General features: G+C 29.7%; 1 protein-coding gene across 1 annotated transcript; it reads left to right on the top strand.

Annotated features, from left to right (window-relative positions):
• The first annotated feature begins 2217 nt into the window (after positions 1–2217).
• Positions 2218–2556, top strand: LOC123904342 (cyclin-dependent protein kinase inhibitor SMR6-like). Its single transcript, XM_045954020.1, has one exon. It carries the CDS (start codon positions 2218–2220, stop codon positions 2554–2556), a length of 339 nt encoding a protein of 112 aa, XP_045809976.1.
• Positions 2557–12526: the final 9970 nt, after the last annotated feature.

The raw sequence follows: 12526 nt of genomic DNA, 5'->3' as shown, positions 1-12526 counted from the left end.
ACTTTGATAATCAAACCTATGATTAATTGTGAGTGTGAGATTTTAGGAATTACATAATGTTTACCTTAATCTGAATCACTTGGTAGACTTATGGAATAAATGCTCCGAGCTTGAGGTCGGAATCCAAGCATGGAGATGACCGACAATGCAAGCGGTGGGGTGGGGGTGTACCCGCAAAAAATGCTCTGACACCCAAGTCAATATAAATTTTGAGGTGGGGTAGATGTTAGCATAATGCATACCTTAGGAGGTGGTGAAATGTTGTATATATATTTTTTCGCTAGTAAAAGTTGTATATTGATAAGGTATTATTTAAAAAAAATAACTTAACAAACTTATAAATGATACATAAAATATTTATTTATTTATATAAATTGTTTTGCATAAATATAAAAATAAGTTGATCAAAACGGATCTATAAAACTCACACACTATGAATATTCCCATTTGATGGTCTTATATGTCCTCATGGTTTATAGTCTAATGGGTCAGCTACTCTTACGGGCACCCACATTTCTTTCTTCATTCATCTTCTGCTTCTTGTCTCTCACTGCTCTTATTCAATAATCTCCCCCCACTCTTCCACCACCCTTACGTCACAAATAAACCTTCCTCATAATTCTCTCTCTCTCTCTCTCTCTCTTCAATTTTTTTTATCACATGTTCATTCAATTGGTTCAATGATCTCCCTTCAGCCATACGACTGATAAATAAATAAATATTAAAAACAGGAAGAAAAAACTTGCAAACCAAGTTTCTTATGGAGCAAGTCATGAATCTCTTCTTATATTTTAGGATGATAACAATAACATACTCCGTATCCGTATGTCCTTATAGAAGTTAAATGTAGTATTTTCACAAATAAATGGTCCGTTTGATTTGCAAATATAAGTACTGGATAGAACAATACATGATAATACAAGACAGAACTTGGGGTTGGTCGAGTGGTGTTGGCTTGGGCCCTTGGAGTATGTTCCTCTCAAGGTCTCAGGTTCGATTCTCATTGGTGCCAATTTCGGTGGGCTAAGTCCATACAGAGCAAAAAAAACTCTGGCTTTAAATGGGGCCCCCGCAAGTGGGCGGTGGGATTGGTCCCCTTGGATTAGTCGGTCCTAAGACCGGATACCAAGTTTTCAAAAAAAAAAATACAAGACAGAACAACACAGAACAAACGTTTAAGGTCTTGAACAACTTTGTGTTGTGCGATGTTTGGTGGACAAAAATGTTATTTTGGTATTTTACACATCTTGTTCAGAGGATAAGTCATTCATGGTTTTATCATTTAGAAAAAGATGCATCGTTGAATGAATCCATGAATGTGGGCATTATTTATAAACTATCTATAACGCGCCTCAATATCGAACAATGCAGAATTCTTTGGTGTATCGAAACACATAAAATTAGTTTGAATGTTCTTAATTTGTCGTTTTAGTAGTAAGAGTTTGACTTTGTAAGCTTATCAGACACGGTTTGATAATAATTTCTCCTCTCCATTTTTTCTTTAAAAAAATAAGTTAATGTGTACCAAAAAATAAAAAAAAGAAAAAAAGAAGTTAATGAGAGAGATTTTCAATAATTATTCACACAAAATAAATTGAAAAATTATACAAAAAATAAAAAGAGAAAGAGCTAGGAAAATAACAACTATGCTAATATTTATGAATTTTTATTTTTATTTTTTTGAGAAATCCACATACAATCTGTAAAAAAACACAAAAAGAAAAAACAGAGTCTACATGTAAAAGATAATGTTTCAAAATATATATGATTTTTACTATATACAATTGAACATAGATCATATTTTTATCATCATCATCACACTTTTCACTACAATTGTAGCAAGCAACTGCATGTGTCTTTATTCTTGAAAAAGCATTTTCAATTTTTATATCCACAAAAAACACTACAATCATTTTTCCACACACAAACCAAATACCCTATAAATAAAAAAGTCCTCAAACTCTTTCAACCTACTTTCCCCTTTGTTCCCTCACTTTTCTACAATCTTCTCAAACAAGCTCTTTTCCATTGAACCTTAACTAAAATTCCTTCCTCTTTAAATCCTTTCTAAGTGCAAAAAACTTTTCCAATTCTTCTCTTTATTCTTATTCTTTTCACTTTCCCACTAGTTTAACTTGATTCCTCAAGAAAAAAAAAAAGTTAAGCCATAATCTTTAATTTATTCTCTCAAAGACAACGCTTTTTTTGTGGTTAAATATGGGATTACATGAGAAGTCACAAGTGGAAGGAGTGTTAGAAAATTCAGAGAAAAATAGAAAATGGGTTATCAATTTAAGAAAACCATTGAAGCCAATAAATACAAGAATCACTTTGGAGAAAAGTGAAGAAGAAGAGATTAAGATGGAGGAAGAGTGTTCAACAACACCAAGAGGGGAAGGATCAAGGATTCCAGTAACTTTGATATGTCCACCAGCTCCTAGGAAGAGAAAATCTTCTTTGAAATGGAATTATCGCGGTAAAACTCGAGAGTTTTTCACTCCACCTGAGTTAGAAACTGTGTTCATACGCCATGTTGAAAGAGCTATAGCTAATTGATCATAGAGATGGGAAAATAACTATATATGCTACCTTTAGTTATTAATTAATTAGTGTTAGCTAGTCACCATATATATCGTAAGTGACAGAGTGGTCTTGTTGACACTATATTGGAATTCAGTGATTTCAGTCTTTGTCGCTTCGATTTATAAAAGAAGTTAGTGTTAGCTGGCTAACATTTAATTTTCTATGTTTTAAGTTGTTTAATTCCTATGTTAATCTAGCTCTAGAGGTTAATTGGGTAGTAGTTAAGAGAATGTGTTATTTTTGTATAAAGTTTAGTATAAAGAAATAAAAATTATTTATTTGCCTTGCATGTTTGATCTTCTTTTAGTTTTTGGTTGATGGACTAATATTTCTTTTATTTTGAGTCCCAAAACATGAAGAGATTCTTTCTGTTGAAATAGGTGATGTCCAATTAATTGATCTTGTCTAGTGCATAGTACTCCATTGTTGATTTATTCAAATGCACGGAAATGAAATAGTACTATATAGTAGGCGTAGCTTCTTGTGTCTATAGACTATAATATAATTATGCATGTATGTCACTATTCATGACCATGGAGAAGAATATGAAATCCCAGGTAAAAATAGAAAAAAAAATACCTATATATTTGGTCTTAACATTTTAATTAGTTCTCTAGTAAGAAAAAAACAATTTGGTCTTAACATTTTAGTTCTCTAATAAGAAAAAAACATTTTAGTTCTTAGAAGAGACTCTGGTAATTTGAAATTCGATTATGAAGTAATTAAATTCTAACTAATAATTATTCGTCAAGTATATGGGTGAAATATAGTAATTTTTTTTGGTAAATGTGTAACTTATTTTGTAAAATAAAAAATTGTTTTAAACTAACTGATCTATTTTAATTTAATACAACAGTACATTTTTTTTAAAATTTGTGTAAATTGGTAAACTAAATCGGTCATCTTAGAATAGAGGAGTAATTTGTTTGCAAATGGGGTAGGTAATGTTTGCATGGATGTTTCTATATATCTTTGATTGGTTAAAGACTAAAGACCAATTTGGTGATGTAGCCGGAGAACCAATTAGGTGAATTCAAAGTCTATTGTCATCTTCTATTTTTAGAGTCCTGGGTCTTCCTACATTGTACCCCACATCTCAATTAATATATAGCCTTTTCAATATTTAGTGCTCCACCAACAACCTAAACTAGTCTACACGTCTATGCACTTTTTTCTTTATAGTAATATATAATTTTCACAAACAAACAAAAATAAAACAAATAGTAAGTTTTTTTTTATATACCAAAAAAAAAACAAATAAGTTTTTAGGAAATTCTAATTTTCTTAACTATTGCTTTAAAGCAAAATAAAACAATTTATCGATGAAGGTAAACAAAATATAAGTGGATTAACTTTGCATATAAAAATAGAGTCATGCTAAACAGTGTTCCCGATGTACTAGTTAAACATATTAAAAATAGAAATAAATGACAACCTACTTGCATAAGTTTAATACACTCATAATATAAATAAGGAACCTGACATTTTTAGCCAATAGTCATTATCAAGACAAGTCTTTGATCGAATCTACAAGCTTTGGTTTAATTTTTTCTTAACATATTTTTAAGATCTTTCATAATTGTTGTATATATGTGTGGTGGAAGCAAATTTAATAAAGGAAAGTGAGAGTAGTTTTTTTTAATACAAAAGTAGATTTTTAAAAAGGAAATTATCATCATATTTTATCAAAAAATAACATGAATAAATATGTATATGTTATGTGCAAATGACCCTCCACTTACTTCATATATTTATATGCTTAATTAGAGTGGGGGTTCCCTCTAAATTCTTTTGTGACGTAGAGTCGGTCATGTTGTAAAGGGACAAACCATGTGATGAAGTTTAGAATCCTATGCTAGTTGAATGGCTCTAATTTTTGCACTTCCTTCTAACTTTTAACCTCAATAATTGACATTGACATATTTTAACACTAGCTTACTAATTTGAAATCCTTGTTATATTATCTTATCTTGTTCCCGCACTATCATCATATCATAACTATATAATAATACTCTCTCGGGTCTCGGCTTTATATAAGCAAAATTTTCTTTGCTTCATACATATTAAAAAATTTGTTATATAATTGCTAAAATACTCCTTTTTAGTAAAACTTTTTTTAGTCAAATTTTTTTTTGTTACTAAAATACTCCCTTTTACTATAATAATTACCAATTAAATTTGGACCAGGAGTATCGACTATGCACACATCTTAGAAATTATGAGAAACAATATAAGGAGTATTTTTTAAATAAATTTGGATTTAAGGAGTATTTTTTAAATAAAGTTGGATTTAATAAGGAATATTTTTTGAATTTTCCTAAAAAAAAACAAGGTGAATTTAATAATGTTTGCTTATATTTAAAGTATAAAAATTGTGATGATTTTTGCTTATAAATATAGTATAAGAGTGAAAATAATATATATTTTTTTGTCCTAAAATAAGTTTCACAATATTTAGAATTTATTTAGTGCAACACATTTTTTAAATAAGAAAATTAAAATAAGTGTCGCTTTTAGTTTCCAATGAAATTTTAATGTTTTTATTTAATATGTGCACTCCTAATTTATTCTTTTTTCATTTTTGTATTTATGATAATTAATTAGAATACACCAATAATTAGTAAGAATAATTTGATAAAATCACAATTTCTTCTCCTTATTACATATTTTCTTAATTTATATAAAATAATCAAATACAACATTTATTTTGAAATGGAGTAAGTAATATACTTTGTAGTTAGATATATATATATAGCAAAACTACAAATATACTAGTGGTTTGTTTGATTGTGAATGTGCAAACAGTGCAAGAAAAGGCAAAGCAAATGTTTTGAATAGTGTATAGTGGATAGGGGGAATTCATCTGGTATTTATGAATTAAACAATATGATTCTAGGGATCGGAGCCAGTGATTTAAGGAATGACATTCGAACACGTCTAAAAGATGATTGATTTTGTACTACAAAGAAAAGGAAAAACACTGCTTGCTTTGGCTTGCAGTGGGTCTAATTAGTGGGCACAGGATATCCTGCTGTAAAATTTTCACGCAGTTTTACGCAGTTTTGGATCTCAGCCGTCCGATCATAAATGAATGGTTCAGATTACAAACAGTTGATTTTAGTAATATATAATCTGGACCGTCTGATTTTAATCTAACGACCGAGATCCAAAACCGCGTGAAACTGCGTGCAAAATGCACTGCAGCAAATCCAGATCCTAATTAGTGGATTAGATGGTTTCACTATTCTTAAATTTGAGTCTTATCATTGGAGGCATTCGGATTTACTGCCGTGAAATATTGATGCAGTTTTACGTTTTTAATTAATCATGATCGTTAATTTTTGGTGTGTTTGATCCGCTAAAAAATAAGGGACTGGACAGGACAACTCCTGCTGTACTGTGTTTGATTTTAAAATTGTTCCTGGTACTGGACAAACTGGGGGCCAAGGGACAAAACAAAACTTGAAATTCTTGTCCCCCACAGAATCACGGGACAACTTTTTGTCCTCAGCACAAATTATCTAAAATACCAAAATAACCTTTTGTCCACCAAACATTGTACAACACAAAGTTTGTTCAATACCTTAAACGTTTGTCTTGTGTTGTTCTGTCTTGTACTGTCCTATACTGTTCTGTCTAGTATTTATATTTTGCAAATCAAACGGACCCTTAAGGTTAAATGGTTCAAATTTAAAATACACTTTTATAAAGTAAGATATCCTTAACTAACAATGAATTGGTCTAAGTGATAAGGATCTTGGTCCCATTAAGAATGTGGTTAGAGGCTCGATTTCTGGGGTATGTGTATGGAGAAAATTTGGTTGGAAGAGGAGAACCCACCTTGTATGCCCCACAGGTTCCCGACGGAGATTAGTCATCGCTAATGGTAGTGGACACTTCGTACCCCCCAAAAAAAAGCCTTAACCATCAATTAGAAATCGGATGATTCAAATCAATTACAACACGCTATTGTAAACAACTAACCGTGGAAAATCTATTCCTTATTGGATACCCACATGGAGATAATTAGCTAAGTTGCTTGGTATATTACACTATCATTTCCCTCACGAGCAAGATCACGTCCCTCATTCTGAGCTTGTACATATGCTTCCAGAGCGACTCGATTCGTAGAACTTCTTCATAATGGCTATGTTCCACGCCTCATTTCATAGGTAACCTCAAAGTGTCTCTATTAAATTATTAAATTGGAAATGCATGCTAAGATACACTCCATATATTGTTTTAGTCAAAATTTAAATTTAGATTTTTGTGATGAAGTATTTTTAATTGAAATTTATTAATCATGTGAGTTTAATACTTGATTAAGCAAACTTGCATAACTGACTTTAGTATGGTTAAAAAATGTCTCATATGCTCTTTAGTAATGTAGCATTGTTTAGAAATTCTTTGAAACCCTAACAACGATCAATATCACCATATATTATTTGTTTATACGTCTAAGATGCGAAAGATATTAAAAATTTAAGTGATTATTTGAGCATTGGTCTACCGTATACCGGTGTACGTACAACATAGGATTCTGTAACAAACTTAGCAAATGTCAATTAAATGCAGGTGAATCGGGAAAATTAAAGGATGCAATTATAGATGCAAATTAGGCGGATTCTAGCGTGAGGGAGTCATCCATATCTCTCACCCATGAGAGACTGAAATTCAACCACTAGATGCATTAAATGGCTGTGATGTTGTATCTGGAGAGAGAAAAATTCCTGCAGCTATAGCAGGTGAATATGGCACACACTGCATCCAATTACAATCATTATTCAATCCTGCATCTTACTATCATTGTTTTTTCTTTCGTTCTTATCTACCAATACCATCATTATTTCCATCATCATTTTATTTTTTATACATTCAGCATTTTTTACAAAATATGTTCATTCATGTTAATTAATATACTAAAATAATATTTACCATTTGACCAAAAAAAAAAATTACTATTATTTAAAATTACAAATGAAACCATCAATTGTATTATTAGTTTTCAGTTTTAAGGCAAAAATATACCAGAGGTCCTTTATTTTATTTAAAGTTAAATATATTTTTAGTCCCTACATTTTACCCTATAGTCAAGAATAGTCATACATTTTTTAATGGTGAAAAAAATCCTACAATTTTTTTCGTTACTAATTTTAGTCATCACTGTTAAAATTTTAATAGAATGCTGACTTGACACCTATTTTTATTAAAAAAAATAAAGGGATAAATACATTTTTATTTCCTACATTTAACTCTATATTCAAGAATATTCCTACATTTTTAATAAAAATAGATGTCAAGTCAGCATTCAGTTAAAATTTTAACAACGGGAACTATAGTGACTATTTTCACCATAAAAAAAATGTATTGACTATTTTTGACTATAGTGAAAAATGTAGGGATTGAAAACGTATTTAACCCTTTTATTTATTTGTAACATTTTGATCTTTTATTTATAATATATAGGTCATTTATCATATTTATATGTAATACTTTAGTCATTTATCTTAATTTTTTTTATATAAGTCTTTTATCTTTTATAACTCGCTCAATATAAACCATTATCTCATTTTTTTTAATTAAGAAAAAGCTAATATTTATTTTTTAAATTCTTTTTTAATAAACCTAAAAAACTCATAATCCTAACAGACTCATACCCATGACCCTAAAATCTCAAAAATCAAACCATAAACCACGTAGATAAATCAAGCAAGACCCAAAAATATCAAACTCAATATTTCTCCAAACATTCTTCTCACTCTAAACAACATCAAAAGATCAATAATAAATCCGAATCTACGAAGAAAAGTATTAGATTTGAGAAGAAAAGTATCCGATGATCAATTTTTTTCCTCGTTCGTTTGTCAGTCTAATTATGTGATATTGAAAGGTCGGATTGATTAAATTCAAAATCTGTAGTTAAAATCGATAGTTTTAGGTAAACTTCAAGACTCTTTCATCAAAACTAGGTATCTGGTGAGTCTTTTATTACAATCTGTCAATCCATTTGAAGTAAGATCATCAAAATTCTTTTTCTCATTCATTTGTCATTTCAATTGAATGATATTCATCGGTCGGATTGATTAAATTCAAAAATTTTAGTCAAAATCGATAATTTCATTCAAACTTCATGACACTTTCATCAAAGCTAGTTTCCCGATGAGTCTGTTATTACAATATGTCTATCCATTTTGAATACGATCATCAATTTTTTTTTCCTCATTTTTTGTCAGTCCAATTGGGTGATATTCAACGGTTGGATTGATTGAATTCAAAATTTCCAATCAAAATCGATAGTTTTATTCAACCTTCATGACACTTTCAACAAAACTAGGTTTTTGATGAGTCTGTTATTACAATCTGTCTATCCATTCGGAGTCTGATCATCAAAATTATTTTTCTCATTTGTTTGTCAGTCTAATTAGGTCATATTGAACGGTCAGATTTATTAAATTTAAAATCTCCAATCAAAATTGGTAGATTCAGTCAAAGTTAATGACCTTTTTATTAAAACTAGGTTTCAGTTTTAATTGTTATTAAGATAAATCATTTTTATCCATCGTAAAGTAGACCAGTTTTGTTTTATCCACCGTAAATAAAAATTTGTGATCTTTGTTTTTCCTCTTTTGTTGGACAACTTGGACATCTTTAATGACATGGCAAACATACATAGCTTTTCTTTCATTTTTTCGTTATTTATTTAGTGCCATAAAGATTATTTAATTGAAAATAACACTTTTTCGATTTTTGAAAAATTAACTGCACAAATTTCAATCTCATATTATTATATTTGTTTTTTTAACCAGTCGGAATACCGTTTAACATTTTTCTTATTTAATTATATATTCATTTTCTAAAAGAAAAAAAAAATTAAAAACAGAAATTTTAAACAATTTATTCATCATCTTCATGACTACCACCAATAACTTCATCAACTTCCATCACTCTCTACATGGAAAATATGTCTTCTTCTACCTTCTACCTTAAAACTTAAACTTAGAAGAAGGATAACAACAAATACAGCTACTGCTTCAGATCCATTTCGTTGCTTGTTATATGAATGATTGTTCTTGGGGGTTATTGTTATTGTTGTTGATTTAGATTTTTCTTTTCAGATCTGGGTTTTACATGTTGATTGAATACACTTCTCTCTCACGCTTTTACCTAATGCGATATTAAGTGAAGTCATATTCTATATATACTCCAAAGCTTTTTAATTAGTAATGAAATGAAGAAATGGAAGGAATCTATTTCCATAAGGGATCCGGAAAATTATTGAATAGAAATGGAAGGAATCTATATACTCCAACTTTTAGATGTTGATTGAAATTGAATACCCTCTCTTTCTCTCTCACGCTTTGATGATGATTTTTCTGGAAAATGATTTTGATACCCTTTTAGATTTGATAATAATTTGGAAGATGATTTTGTTAACTTTTTCAATTGAGTCAAAATACAAAAAAATGGGTATTCAATTTTAGTAAAAATAAAGATGGTTTCATTTGTAATTTTAAATAAGAGTTTAATTGTTGTACATTTTCGGTGTAAAGATTTTTTACACATACATCCAATGATGCGTTGCCACATCATTTAATGAATGTGACACATCATGTGTTTTTAATTACCATACGTGATGTGTCGGTATATTATTGAACGCATATGTAAAATAACTTTAGACTGACAGTACATATAAATTAAATTCTTTAAATAATGATAAATATTATTTTAGTATATTAATTAGCATGAATGAACATATTTTGTAAAAAATGCTGAATGTATAAAAATTAAAATGATAATAGTTGGATAAGAAGGAAGAAAAGAAAGAAATGTTAAAATGTAACACAAAATGCAGTGTGAGCCATATTCACCTGCTATAGCTGTAGGAATTTTTCTCTCTCCATATACAGCATCACAGCCATTTAATGCATCTAGTGGTTGAATTTCAGTCTCTCATGGGTGAGAGATATGGATGACTCCCTCACGCTAGAATCCGCCTGCAAATTATAGTAAAATGGAAGCAATGTGACGTAGTATTGACTTATGGATAAGTTGAATCACTGTTTATGGCTGAGGTATTGTTCTGAGCATAACGTCCTTTGTCTGTATACATACATATCATGTGTGTTATTGCATTGCATGCTGTGTATACTGCACACTGCCATGTCCTGATCTTAGACTACCGACAATTGAATGAAGTTTGAATTTGTAAAGTTGTAGGCATATTTTCTATGCTAGGACTAGGATGGATCAATAATAAAAGAGTCATCAAATTTAAAAAGTATGGATATATGCATGCATGAAGCAAATTTTATGTACTTTCTTACCTAGGTTATATAGATAACTTTTTATTGTGAATCCTATCAACTACAGAGTTAATCTCAGGGTTTTTATTTTTATTTTTTAAGAAGTTAAATTAGTCCATTCAAATTGTCACCAGAGATAATCAAACCTGAAACCTTAAAGAGAAACACACTCTTAGGTCTCAAGCCAATAACACCAAACCAACCCAAATGGGTTAAATTTCAAGGTTTTTATAAGCTAAAATTTATTTTAAATGATACTACTAATAACTTTTGATTCTATAATTGATTTTTACATTTAAATTTATTATTCGACTCATTTTTACATAAATATATCTACGCATAAACTATTTTAACTTTAACTTACTGTTTAGTTATAATCAATTTTATTAAATCAATTTTTGTCAATTGTCACCGCAAAACTAAACTCAAACTAACAATAATCTTTTTGAAGCAAGACATTTCTGGTCAAAGAAATATTTGGTGTGCACACATGTTAGTGTCAGATACCGTCAAATTCAATTAATTATTATTTTTTGAATTATTATTTTTATATGATTCATAGACTATATTGTAATAGACTAATAGTACAATATGTGTCACTAGGTCTTATAAAAAAAGGGAGCTTCTATGGTGCAGCCCTGTTTTGGACTGTTTTGATGCATTCCTTTTAATTAACCAATAGAATTCCAACTTATGCCACATCAGCGCAAGTTCATGGTGAGTCCTATGAAACATTTATTTATTGCACATCAATCCTTCATTAATTTTTTTTGTTACATGTCCCTCATTAAGTTAATATTATTAAGTATGTATTATATTATAATTATAATTATAATCTAATAAATCAAAACCAAAACAACGCTCAAATGAAGATTTGAGCCCAAAAGAACAGCAGCCATCAGTGTAACCAAAAAAAAAAAAAAAAAGAACAGCAGCCACCACACCAGCTACAATCAAAACCAATCCTTTCCTTTTGGATTTTTTTCGTTTCAATCGGATCACTTGAACTTGAATTCAAGTGTCCATTCCTTTCTATTCAACTTTAATTTGCTGTATAAGATTTCAAACTCAGAATTTCAATCTCAAGATCCATTGTTTCCATAAAATTTTGTTAAACTCATAAGATTTGAAACAAATCGAGTAGTATTAATGGATTTCATTCATCTAAATCGAGTAGTATTCATGGTGGCATATGCGGCGGTGACAAGATCTCGTTTTTAAGTTTCTAAAAATTTTAAGTTTAGGTATTTTGTTTTAGACCATTTGAATCAAAATTAAAAAAATAAATCTATTGCAAATCGTTTTGTGATGTTTCTGGATAATTAATTGTTATTTTCGACGTTTAAATCACAAGAAATCGTCGGGTTTTGCGCTGGAAATCGCGGATCTGAAACCGGGTCGATGTGACCCGGTTGAAGGTTGAAGATGAAGGTTATTTAATATATTTTTATCAACATGTTTCGTATAAATATTATAAAACGCACAAATAAACACGATTCATTAATGTGGTGTAGTGGTTGATGGGTATATCTACACTTATCATGTCGTGGGTTCGAATCCCATTTGCAGCAACTTTTTGTCAATTATAACAACAGACTTGAAAATACAAAAAAAATAAAAATAAATTAAAAGAGCACTGC

This window comes from Trifolium pratense, linkage group LG2 (genome assembly GCF_020283565.1).
Source record: "Trifolium pratense cultivar HEN17-A07 linkage group LG2, ARS_RC_1.1, whole genome shotgun sequence".
Lineage (NCBI taxonomy): Eukaryota > Viridiplantae > Streptophyta > Magnoliopsida > Fabales > Fabaceae > Trifolium > Trifolium pratense.
The sequence above is the reverse complement of the archived record's forward strand: the minus strand, read 5'-3'. Positions and strand labels throughout refer to the sequence as shown.

What these genes read in the sequence shown, in the direction of transcription:
- LOC123904342 (XM_045954020.1), top strand. Translation starts at nt 2,218, where the DNA reads ATGGGATTACATGAGAAGTCACAAGTGGAAGGAGTGTTAGAAAATTCA.